Here is a 13171-nt window from a genome sequence, read left to right on the forward strand (position 1 = left end):
CGTTTACGTATGCACCGGTACAGACGACATTAACACGTTGACTGCCATGTAGGTCACCGGTGCCCTACGCGGCCCACTGAAGCATTTATATCGATTTCGGTTACTAAACGTCTGAGTTTGTTAATGTATGTATTTAAGTCTTTTAAGATTTTCAGTACCTTCGTATTCATCTTTCCCAGAATCTACTAGATATTCCGGCACCTTAGAAGATCGAAGAGAGAAATCGACATAAATAATTCAGTACGCCACGTAGGGCACCGGTGACCTACATGGCAGTCGACGTGTTAATAACGTTAAAATAAGTAACAAAAGTTTGTATTCTATTAACGGTATTGCTGAATATAGTTTTAGCGCTCACCCCTATGCTAACTTCAGACGATTTCCTCGAGCTATTACTGTCCATGCTGTCCCTTGACGGTTCCGTTTTAACGATCGTCTGTGTGGTGTCGTTGCTTTTGTTTTGCGGCTGGTTCGAGTTCGGCGGGTAAGCGTGGGCCTGACTCAGCTGCGGGTACAAGTTCGAAATAGGCCTCGGCGGACGAGATATCATGTTCGTCGTGTTGTAATTGTACGCCGGTGGATATCCATAGTTGGGAGTAACGGGAGCCGACATCCGCGTTTGGCTGTATGGAACGGAATACATCGCCGGGTTCCCTGGCACGTATGCGGGCGGCGTCTCTGGTGGTGCAGCTATGGGCGGCGTGTAATACGAATAATTCGGCATGGGTGATGGCATGCCGTAGGGCGCGGAAGACGGGTATGGAGGCATCACGTTGTAAGGGGGATAGTTGTAGTTGTATTGCGGCGCGTAAGGATAACCGGGCCTTTGGTTGTACGGATGATTATTCATGATTACAGGCGATTGTTCTGTCAAATCTTCAGTTTTTTGACCTAGTCTGAAAGAAAACGGATGAACTGTAAAACTTTATTGATATAATCATGACACACAAATATTTATTATATCATTTTTATTTATCAAACTTTTATCTTTATGGTAACAGACTGCCTAGAATCTTATATAAATTCTTCTTTTAACTAGAACTAATCTCCGGCATTATCGAACTACTAATGACGTTCTCCGTAGATCAACAAAAGCAAAGACTCATTCAATTCTTAATCCTTATGTTGGGTACTAGTGTTTTTATGACCCCAACGGATTTCGGCCATTTTTACTGCGAATCGTTCAGACGTTTCGAAGACTTCGACTTGTATGTTAAGATGTGCGGTGGCATCCTTGATCTAAGGGCTGATAAGCCTACAGTTATTTTGCTCACACTGACAAAGAAGTTTCCACTTATAATAAACATAGCATCTTACTTGTTGATCTGGTCTATATATTCTTTGAGTGACGCATGAGGATCTTGCGGTGCTGCCTTGCTGGTTGGACTTGCAAACGAGATCAGGTCGCTGCTCTCGTCCCTGGTGGGACTCGCCTCAGATGACCTATAGTAAAGCTGCATTTAATAAAACTAATGTTTGGAAGAAATGCCTGATGAGGATATGTTGATTTAGAACGTAGAATTATTACGAAAAAGCTTTCAAATTCATGTTTCAGCCACTAGTTTCTCATACCGGATACCGAAAAATCATTCATTGTGTTATTAATGAAAATTCTTGGACTCGAATTTTTTTTATTTTATTACATTTCTTGGCCTGTACGCATTGTAACACGAGTAAAATCAGGCGACACGATGGTCTGAAGGTCTCATATGACACTCAAAGGGCGGGGTTGCTTTAGTTCCAATTCGAACTTACTAAATCGATAAATATTTGTGCCTAAATCAATACTTTTCTGTTGGAATTAAGATAGTTAAAAAAACACAATGGAATAGCAAGCTTCTTGATAAACAGTTCTATCAGACGTTGAACAATACGAAATTTACACAAATTTTACTACCTTAGAGTTTCAGAATTGGATCGTCCACGAGGTGGTTTCCGCGGTGGTGGCGGCAGCGCAGGCGGGGGCCCCTCGTCCTCTCTGCGACGATAATTGACAGTGCCCAACTCCCGTCCATTATCTACGCAATCATATCGCGCAATGATAAAGCACCATCCAATCGTGACAAACGTTTCACATGTTTTTATGAGATTAATTATATCTTCCGTTATCGCTATGTACTATTTCGTATTGATATTGTTTTGGGTTTTTTTTTTAAGCGACCCATTTGTTTATTTGGTGTTTTCACTTGTAATACAAACAATCAACATCGTTTTACAATTTATACACTTTATTATTATTCATAAAGTAAGACGAATGAAACTGTGTAGTATATAAGTAATATATATGTATATAATTGATTTTATTTTCAATTATGATTAAAAAACTGTAAATATCTGTACGAGTATGTGTGTTTAAGTAATTATAAAGATTGATGTATGATTTATTGCGCAACTTAAGAACGAAATGTCAAATGTATTTCTAAAATTTGATGAATTTGAAATTAAAGCAATAAAAAACACTAAGCATTAAATTGGCTCGATTATCGCTTATACAGATAAAGAAAAGTTGCCATCTGAGTAATAGAATACACGACGAAAAGCAATAACCTCTTAGAGGTTTCTGTACATATACAATGGTATAAAATGAATCGTGTCAAAATATACAATAGTGTGCATCGTAAAATATTGTATTGAAAGCAAATGAAATAAAGTAAACTACTTTAAGGGAGATTTAAGGTTTAAAGGGTGCTTTAATTATGATATGATTGAAAGATTACTGGTGGCCCGGAGGCCTTTCCAGTTTCACCAGGACAGGTGGGCGAGCAAAGGCTCAGCCAGGAGGGGTGGGATTTGCTAACAACTGCCCGAGCGCCTCCGAAGGAGACCTATCAACTCAAGAGCAGTTGCTTCGCGAATGAATCTACTACCGGATCGGAATCGCGACCCGTTGAAAAGTTCCGGCGAGAAACTCAGCAGGCTGATGCATGGGTTAGGTTGCACGTCGACCTCTTTGTCGAGTTCGACGAGTACGGTTACCGGGGTCCCTAAGCCTGCTCCTAGTGCTAGAGCTGAAGACATCTAATGCAAAGGTTATTGGATCTGATGGATCCATAAGGACGTGTCTAAGGCATCGACGGTGACTGGCTCCTGCATGATCAGAATTCGGGGAGTAGTCAGCGGCGGCAACGATACTTTAATTATGTACCGGTGTGTAGTGTGAACAATAGTTACATCACAGTGGACTTTACAAAAAAAAAAACGAGTAGCAATTTCAGATTCTAAGATACCCGATCATTAATGTATCATAACCATTGGTAATGTAAGTCACAATTATCACGATTGCATTAATCAATGCCCCATATACAAGAAGCGGTTCGTTGACCTTACACTTCCTTTCATTGATGCTTTGCTTCAGTGCGGCTCGTCGAAATGATGCCGGCTAATTTCTGTTGTTTTCACAAGTTCAATTGAACCAATAAGTGGACTGACTCACAACAACAAGGCTGCTCTGTGTCGGAAGCATTCAATCATCTCAAACGCGTTTTGAATGGAAATTTAGATGGATTTCGCAAATTGTTCGATGATTATTGTTTTGATACGAAAAAATTATGCCATTTATAACAACTACGGTGTCGTATCATTCAACTTATTATTAATTAGATTATTCCTACAATCAATTGAGCTTTCGACCTAAATTGCCAATTTCTGCCGTGTAGCAGTAATGCTTTCCGGTTTGAATGATGGGGCAGCCGTGATACTATAAAACATAGAACTCATGTCTCAAGATGGATGGCGCAATTTACGTTGTTGAAATCTATAGGTAATTTTTTTTTTTTTTTATTTTTTTTTTTTTTATTGCTTAGATGGTTGGACGAGCTCACAGCCCACCTGATGTTAAGTGGTTACTGGAGCCCATAGACATCCACAACGTAAATGCGCCACCCACCTTGAGATACAAGTTCTAAGGTCTCAAGTATAGTAACGCATAACATAATTATGTTGTGAGCTGAGATAAGTATGCTATGTACCTACATCTATGCTTTTTTTTATGGTTGAGGGATAACTGGTGGCCTAGAGGCCTTTCCAGTTTCACCAGGACAGGAGGATGCACATGTATGCTATGAACTCATCATTTATTTATTTTTCTCAAAATCATAAACTATAGTTCACCATTTTCTTTTCCTGCCTATTCGCTGGTAGCCTAAGGGGCTGTGGTATACGACAGCTGTGGGTCGCAGGTCACCAGTTTGGGGAGGCTTAAACGACGAAAGGAAGATCTTCCACCGAGCGGGTGATATTGCTCAGTAGACCGACGGTCCTAATGTTGTTGTTCGGAACTTGTATATATACAAGCTTGTCTTGTAAATGTCGTAACCAAGATTCAGGCATCTGTCATATAGCTTGTGTTGTATGATGGCTACCCGCCACAGGGCTATACCAGCTTCGCAAACTGGTCGGTGAGCTCACGGGTTCAATCTGAGAGAATATGCTAACACTAGCCCTAGCAAGAGCCTTGCTTCGCAGAATCTACCACCAAATCGGAATCGCGACCCACTGAGAAGATCCCGGGACAAACTCAGTAGTCTTTGACTAGTAAAAGTAGAAAGACTAGAAAAAATTATGAAAAAATATATGTGAGGTGAATATTAAAGTTTAAAAAAACTAAAGAATCACTTCAAATCACACACAAACATTATACTATCTCCACCCATTAGCTAAATTATATGTTTTTCAAATTTAAACACTATTAAACATTGTGGCACAATTAAATAGTGTTCACGATAACAGATAAGTTATCACAATTCTAATAGCTGTCTTCTGTGTGGGACTCTAAAATGATAGTGCTGCTCCATGGTAGATTCAAACTGAGCTTTATAGAGTGGGTTTTTGTACAGATATGAAGTACCATGACACTCAGAACTCAACTTAGCGGTACCTTGCAAATAACTTTAAAATTCAACACTGTTTCAATTAGTAAAACCCAACAATCCCAAATACTTCAGGAAGTTCACAGGGATACTCTACAGAATTACTAATAGTAAATGTTCCTTCCTCATAGTAAAATACAAACTGAATTTGCCAATTTCAATTTGCATAGTTTAATAACCAATTCCAGAGTTCTCTTATTCAGACACACTTTGAACCATGCACTGTGAGAAACTTTAGTGGGCAGTATACTTTCGTCGTCAGGGCAATAAAAACCATAAGTCCAATAGATAGCATTTCATTAATATGCAGAGTCAGAAGAAAACCACAATGTTGTCTGCTAAATACCTGTTACAATTTATGATTATGGAAAAATCATTGACAAGAAAAATGACAAAAAATGGCACCACATCTTGCCTTCTCCAAGAATCCATATTATTAGATAGTTTTCAATGAGCAATAAAAATCATTATTTATGACATATCTAATGTTAATTTTCAAATTATCAATAAATCCCTTCCTCATTAATAGTTCATTATTTATATCCTTTTGTTGTGTACAACCTCACATCTTGCCTGATGTAAGTAGTTACAGGAGTTCAAACAGCAGTAATGTAAATGAAACCACCCCTCTTTAGGCTTCTAAGTCTCAGTTTTATAATACAGCTACCTCACCCTTCAAATGCATTACTGCTTCACAGGAGAAATAGGCAGAGCAATGGGAAGTAGCCGGGTGGGCTCACAAGATGCCCTACCACCAGTAATGAATTATTTTAGTTATTTGAGTAATTTTACTTTGCCCAAGACTGCCCAACAACTATATTAAAAACATTTAATCAGGAAAAGGGGGCAGAAGGTAGCTGCTTTGCAACTGCTATAATTTTCAAAGAAAATTTTCTTACACCTTGTATCTTTGATTACTTTATTAATCTATTGTTTGAGTAACTAATCAGTTTGTTTTAATGATATGTCGTCACAAATAGATCAAGAATTATTACAAACTACCTACCTAATAAGTTAGATAGTACCCGCGCGAGCCAAAATCAAACAGAAGAAGAAGAAGAAGTTAGATAGTAGATTTCCTCAAATATAAAACTAGTTCATTAGAAATTTTCGGTTGGAGACCTTGGATAATCGGTTATCTTAGGTAAACAAAGTTACGTCAAATACCTGTGCTAGAAAGAAGCTTCTGCCTTCGAAATTGTTCTAGCGCGAGACTTTCTAAACTCAAAGCCTGCGCCTTTTCTAAATCCGCTTGAAACTGAAGATCGTAGTCAGACATTATCTAAATTCATTTATAACATTTCTTAAAAATCACAGTATACGCGTGGGAATTAAAAAAACACGATTAAATATAATGATGAACACACATCTCAAAAAGAATATATTATTGCGTGGGATTTGTTGAGAATCGCGGCACAATTACAACCAACGTCAGTTAACTAAAATGCAAACCCTCAAATAACGCTTGTGTTGTTTAATTTTCACTCCATATTTCAATTTTAGCAGATTTCAACTCAGTTTTTATTATTTTCTTTTACTATGTCAAGCAAAATGTTTGCATCATTCAAACTAATTTATAATCATAAATTGTATTTCAACTTGTCAAAGTTTGACGTAGAAGTGTGACGTTTTTTAGCTTGAATTTCTTGATGTGAAAAAGAGACAGAACTGAGAAAACGTGATAGCACATATCGTTTGCTTTTTGTTGGGTAATAATAAGATGCGAAAAGTTGATAACATGTCGAATATTTTTAAATCGACTAACAGCGTTGTAAGCTGTCAAGCTTAGCACTTGTATCGTTTATTCTAGCTAAATCCTTCAAACCAAATCTTCATTTACATAATTTGTTGTAAAATGCCGAAGACTTACCTGTTAAATGTAAAACTTAATTAAATGCGTAGTAAAATGAAATCAAATAATCACTTAGGGCAACTTTGGTGTTACTGGAGCCCATAGACATATACGACGTAAATGCGCCACCCACCTTGAGATATAAGTTCTAAGGTCTCAAGTATAGTTACAACGGCTGCCCCACACTTCAAATCGAAACGCATTACTGCTTTACGGCAGAAATATGCGGGCTGGTGGTACCTACCCGCGCGGACTCACAAGAGTCATAGTCACTCACCTACCGGCAAAAACAGGAGATTGAACCTCGAGTAGCGCTCAGTAAATCCAAGGCCATGTGATTCCACAGGCCCTGGAGAGTGCCACCTGTCGATGCCAATATCGTGGTTGGAGGCGTCCGTATCGGGGTAGGGGTGCAGTTGAAGTACCTCGGCTTCATTCTGGACAGTCGTTGGACCTTCCGTGCTCACTTTCAGAGCCTGGTCCCTCGTTTGTTGGGGGTGGCTGGCGCGTTAAGCCGGCTTCTGCCCAACGTCGGGGGGCCTGACCAGGTGATGCGCCCTCTCTATACGAGGGTGGTGTGATCAATGGCCCTATACGGGGCGCCCGTGTGTGGCGAGTCCCTGGCCGTGGGGGGGGGCGAAGCTGCTGCAACGGCCGCAACGCACCATCACGGTCATAGTCATCCGTGGTTATCGCACCATCTCCTTTGAGGCAGCGTGTGTACTGGCTGGGACGCCGCCTTGGGCTCTGGAAGCGGAGGCGCTTGCCGCTGACTATCAGTGGCGGGCTGACCTTCGTGCACGGGGCGTGGCGCGTCCCAGCCCCAGTGTGGTCAGAGCGCGGAGGGCCCTAGATTCATGGTCCAGACGGCTGGCTGATCCTTCGGCTGGTCGTAAGACGATCGAGGCGATTTGTCCGGTCCTTGTAGATTGGGTGAATCGTGACAGAGGACGCCTCTCTTTCCGGCTCACGAAGATGCTCACTGGGCGTGGTTGTTTCGGTGAGTTCCTGCACCTGATCACAGCCGAGCGTCGGCTCGCAGAGTGCCACCATTGTGGTTGTGAATTGGACACAGCAGAGCATTCACTCGTCCGCTCGTCACCTGCCCCGCATGGGAGGAGTGGCGCCAGGGTATTCCGTAGGATAATTCACTCTAACCGGCGCCATATAAGCGGGCTTCGGATAGCCTGCCGACCGAGAAGGCTGGTGGTCGTGGCACCGACGATCGCCGGTCCGGCGTCCTGAGGGGGAGGAAGATGGGACTAATGTGTTCCGCACTAAGCGCTTCACTTTCCCCCCTTTGCCTTTTCATGAGTTCTGTCTCATGCGAGGTTTGGACGTTGGTTGTTGAGCGACAGGAGGTTTTAATCAGTTCGACTTTGACATGCCCCGCCCTTCATCCTCAGTGGAGAGCGGAAGTCCGGCGATTTCCTCCTGACCAAAAAAAAAAAAGAGGCCAGGACGACTTCGACGACTATATTTTTATAGAATACGAGAAATTACGCGGAGCTATTTAGTTTAATTCTTTACATTCGCCCATCTTCACAGACGCAAAATTGTAAAATTAGCTGTATACTTAAAATTAGCTGTATATTAGCTGTATAATAACACACGTTTAAATCTGAAGAAACACTAAAGTACATGAAAAATGTTTCATAGCATTTCTGTCAAAAAGCCTCTGTTAGTCGATTGTAAAAACGCAACAGAACATATAAAAATGCACTTTTAAAACAAATATTAACTTGCCGTTACATTGCTTGGTATCTATTTCGTCTTTTATGTATGGAAATTGGTGCTTATGATGGAAATTGGGATTATGATTTTTTCTACCTATTCGCTGGTAGCCTACGAAGCTATTTCAGCTACGCCCGAACAGCTAGGTGAGCTCACGGGCTCAACCTAAAATAATTTGCTGACACTAGCCCAAACAAGAGCAGTGCTTCGCAGAATCTACCACCGGATCGGATTGCGATCGACTGAGAAGATCCGGGGAGAAACTCAGTGGGCTGTGTCTATGGGTTATTTCGTTCGTTAAACCCTTTCGTTCGACCGTACTACACGTTTGAACCTGCAGAAACAATAAATTAATAAAATAAAACCACACACCGAAAGAGTCTTAACAATTTGGTTTTTTTTACGCCGGAAGGATTACTGGTGGCCCTTTTCAGTTTCACCAAGACAGGTGGACGAGCAAAGGCTCAGCCAGGACAGATGGGATTTCCGAACGGCTGCCCGAGCGGCTCCAAAGGAGACCTAAGGGCCTGGCCACAGCTACTGGCGGTGCGTTTTGCGGTGCGTTGCGAGGCGCGGCGAGCGGCGCTATTTGCGGGGGTATGCCACAGCTAGACTAGTTGCGACGGCGGCGGCGTCAGACGTGCACGTATTTAGAAATCCCTATCAAATTTACCTTTCAAAAGTGGCACGATATTACCTTGAAATAAGTGCGTTCTTAGCTGAAGATATTATTCAATCAAGAATAGGAGCGCACCCAGTTAGAAAAAGAGAGAACTTGGCGAATTTCACCCTATTTACTAGGTATTATATTAGGAATATAAGAACTATCCCGATAAATAGATTATTAATAGATTCAACCTTCACAGAGATTACCAGGTTCAAATCTCAATTTACCATACGTGTTAATTGCTGATAAAGCCTATCCTCTTAAAAATTATTTGATGCGCCCATATCCACCGGGTGGTTTAAATGCGGAACAAATAATTTTCGACAAAACATTATCCCGGGCAAGTGTCACAATTCAGTACGCGTTTGGTATTCTAACTAATAAATTTCGTATTTTTACGAAAAGTGTAAAGGCAAACAAAAAGCACGCGACATTGATTATAAAGGTTTCGTGCCTTAAAAGAAAGTGATGGAGACAGAGATGCAGATTTTCAGCAGTTTGTTTCCCAGTTTGGAGACTCCAATATTCACAATAGCGTACGCAGATCAAGACGGAATAATCGAGCAACGGTTCAAGCATCTAGAATACGAAATCAATTCAAATTTCAAATTTTATTTCAATAATCCTATCCAAGAGTATCTAGAAAACCATTAGTACCAGAAAATTGTTGTTTTATTTCGTCCAAAATTTTTTTTATAACATGCCTATATTTATGATGTGGATGTTTTGACATCCATATTTCTGGTCTACTCAGTATTTCACTAATGAATTGTTCCACATCCATTATATTTTATTAGCTCAACGCGCGGTAAAAACAAAATGATTTGTTACGGTCGCGCGATGCCTCAATGCGTCCACCGACACCGCCGCGCGCGCCGCTCTGAACTGTGGCCGCCTCCATATTGTCTAGTACATTTGTTTCACTCGCACATGGCGCAGCTCGTCGCCGCCAGATGTCACGCGCCTCTCACCGCGCCTCGCAACGCACCGCAAAACGCACCGCCAGTAGCTGTGGCATACTTCATAGGTTGTCTACCATTTGTTTTCGCCGCTCCCGCTTGCCGCGCCTCACGACGCACCGCAATTCGCACCACTCTCGGCTGTGGCCAAGGGGTAAGAACTCAAGAGCAGCTGCTTCGTGAATGAATCTACTACCAGTTCGGAACCGTAACCCGACGAGAAACTCAGCGGGCTTGATGTACGAGTTCCGTTACACGTCGAACTCTGCGAAGTTCGGCGCGTGCGGCTACCAGAGTCCCTAAGCCTGTTCCCAGTGTTAGAACTGAAGTCGTCTTATGCAAGAATGGATCCGTAAGGACTAGGGTGTCGAAGGGACAGGCTCCTGCGTGAGCGGGAATTGGGGAGTACTCAGCGGCGGCAACGTTAAGATGATTATCATGACGCATATTCTTATTAAAGTACCTTTCCGACGCTGACTTCAGGCATTTCCGGATCGATTCAAGACCCAGGTCGTCGTATAAGTCGACCTTACCATTACCGACTACCAACTAGCTTTGTTTACAATTTACGGCTGGGCATATGTATAAAAAATGTACTGAATGGCCTATAAGACACTGTTACGGTCATAAAAAAGACATTGTTAGATATAGTTACAATATTTAAAAAATATGACAATAAATTGCTATAGATGGAATTTCTTTATTTTAGCTTTCAAGTTCATTGAACAGATTGTCACATCAGAATCTCGTCATAACTGAGGCATATTACTTTTTATTTCTTTGGTAATTCTTTTAGCTGTGTAATTTACTTATACTTTTCTACTCAGATGTATGTTGTTTTTTTCTACAGCAGGATTTTTTATAGGAGAAGTGTGTCTTGATTTTTTATTAGAATGAATTAATTTTTTTTCACAGTTCAAGGTATCAGCTGGTGGCGAAAGTTGTCGCTGAGTTTTAATTTTACGCTTTCTTCTCAATAATTTGTTTTTCCGCGATTTTCTATCGATTTCCTTCGAGCATGGTGAGTGATCGTCTTCAACCGCCTACAAAATAATCTGGAATTAAGTCTAAATAAATAACGGCGAAACTGTGATGTTCAGTTACAAATACCTTAGGAGACATGCTATAGAAGCCAGTAGAGCTTAAAATTTTTCCTTCCTATTATTATGTATTTTTTTCCTGCCTATTCGCTGATAGCCTAAGAGGCTATTCCAGCTATATTATGTATACAAAATTACAAAAACAAAGACAATCACGTTTCATAATTAAACAAAACTTACCTGATGATAAAGTATGTCGTCGGCGTCTTGTCGATCGCAAAATTCTAAAATTTTATTGCAAACTGTTCGCAAGTTTTTAATGCGTTCCTTTTTCTTTTTACCAGCAATAGATCTATCTATATCGTCAAGGCGGAGGGTTCTATATTCAGAAGAAAAAAACTTTGCATATTATTACAGTTTCGTGTTAAAACATTCCTTTTGTTTTCAAATTAAATTAGCTCCTAAAAATAAGAATTATTTAATTTTTATTTTAGTTATTTTTTATTGCTTAGAAGGGTGGACAAGCTCACAGCCCACCTGATGTTAAGTGGTTACTGGAGCCCAGTAGGTGGAGTAGACATCTACAACGTAAATGCACCACCCATTTTGAGATATAAGTTCTAGTCTCAAGTATAGTTACAACGGCTGCCCCACCCTTCAAACCGAAACGTATTACTGCTTCACGGCAGAAATAGGCAGGGTGGTGGTACCTACCCGCACGGACTAACAAGAGGTCCTACCACCAGTAAACAACCGTAATCATCCAACGCCAGTATAAAAAGCCCACCCATAACATAAAATATCAAGCGGAGAGTTTCTTAAGATACAGCGTGGAGGGAAGCCTACTACGAATTGATTAGAGCAAAGTGATTTCGCTTTTTTTGTTCCCAATATTTTATTTCCTTCATTCAATTTCACCTCTTTATATTATTGTCATTAAATCGAACAACATAAGGACAGTAAAAAACTCATGGATATACGGTAATAGTAGTTTTAAATTGAAAGTAGTAGTCGCGAAAAACGAACAAAATACTAGAGAAGCGGTTATGTGTTTAATAGCAGCGGTTTCTCATGTTAAAACCTCTGATTAATTGACTTAAATCTACCAATGAAACTAACTTGATGACTCTTGGTTTGGTCGTGATTTCGTTGTCTTTTAAATCCATATTGGATGCTGTGATCCATATATCTTTGAATAACTGTCGTCGCTCAGCGTAACTTTCCTCTTTAGTCATCCCCTCCATTATGAACAGGAGTGGCTTTAAACAGCCCCCTTCATGATATTGTTTACATAAAAATATGAGACTGAGATCTATTCATGATTTTTGTAGTATTAAGTTGTTTTTCAAATTGTTTTTAATTTATTTACATATTTATTATTACGAACAGTGGAACATGGTGATTTGTAATCTAATTTGACATTGTCACTAAGCGTTATATGCGTTTGATTGTCAGTTGATTTTCATTATAGAGCACTAAATTAAAGAAATCTACTTTTAAGGACTCGTACGCCCTATTTACGTTACAATGGTCCCTGTGCCTGCTCCTAATACTAGGAGCTTTTTTTTTTATTGCTTTTCAAATTTTATTTATTTATAGCTTAGATCGGTGGACGAGCTCACAATCCACCTGGTTTTAAGTGGTTACTGGAGCCCATAGACATCTACAACGTAAATGCGCCACCCACCTCGAGATATGAGTTCTAAGATCTTAGTACAACGGCTGCCCCACCCTGCAAACCGAAACGAATTACTGCTTCACGGCAGAAATAGGCGGGGTGGTGGTACCTACCCGTGCGGACTCACAAGAGGTCCTACCACCAGTAAGCTGCAGGCGTCTTAAGACAATATTAGTGGATCAGAAGGATCCGTAAAAACATCTCTAGGGCATCGACGGTGACTAGGCCCTGCGTGAGCGGGAGTCGGGGAATTGTGAGCGGCGGCCGCGATGAGGTGATTTTCATGACGCATCGCCTTACCGAAGTACCGTTCCAACGCTGACTCTCTACGAAATAAAAGAAAAAGAAAGGAAGAGGTACTGGCCCGGGTGCA

At 40.8% G+C, this 13171-nt stretch overlaps 2 protein-coding genes across 3 annotated transcripts in view; both read right to left on the bottom strand.

Moving 5' to 3' along the window:
- Pi3K68D (phosphatidylinositol-4-phosphate 3-kinase catalytic subunit Pi3K68D) overlaps positions 1-6427 on the bottom strand; it is a 48215-nt gene extending 41788 nt beyond the window's left edge. The window contains exons 1-4 of one of the 2 annotated variants that reach the window (XM_089732242.1): positions 6036-6427; positions 1898-2018; positions 1318-1443; positions 359-896 (exon numbers count right to left, since the gene is read on the bottom strand). In XM_089732242.1, the coding sequence (XP_089588368.1) occupies positions 359-896; positions 1318-1443; positions 1898-2018; positions 6036-6147 (897 nt within the window). In that variant the 5' untranslated portion in view covers positions 6148-6427. The remainder of the gene's footprint in view (positions 1-358; positions 897-1317; positions 1444-1897; positions 2019-6035) is intronic. The other variant, XM_089732243.1, reaches the window with a different exon arrangement.
- A 4345-nt stretch (positions 6428-10772) lies between these two features.
- LOC114241722 (uncharacterized) lies at positions 10773-12364 on the bottom strand. The gene is made up of 3 exons (XM_028172645.2): positions 12240-12364; positions 11361-11499; positions 10773-11123 (listed from the first exon to the last, which is right to left on the bottom strand). The coding sequence occupies exons 1-3, from the start codon at positions 12362-12364 to the stop codon at positions 10890-10892; spliced, it is 498 nt and encodes a 165-aa protein (XP_028028446.2). The 3' UTR covers positions 10773-10889.
- Between the last annotated feature and the right edge of the window lie 807 nt (positions 12365-13171).

This window comes from Bombyx mandarina, chromosome 13 (assembly GCF_030267445.1).
Source record: "Bombyx mandarina strain Sakado chromosome 13, ASM3026744v2".
Lineage (NCBI taxonomy): Eukaryota > Metazoa > Arthropoda > Insecta > Lepidoptera > Bombycidae > Bombyx > Bombyx mandarina.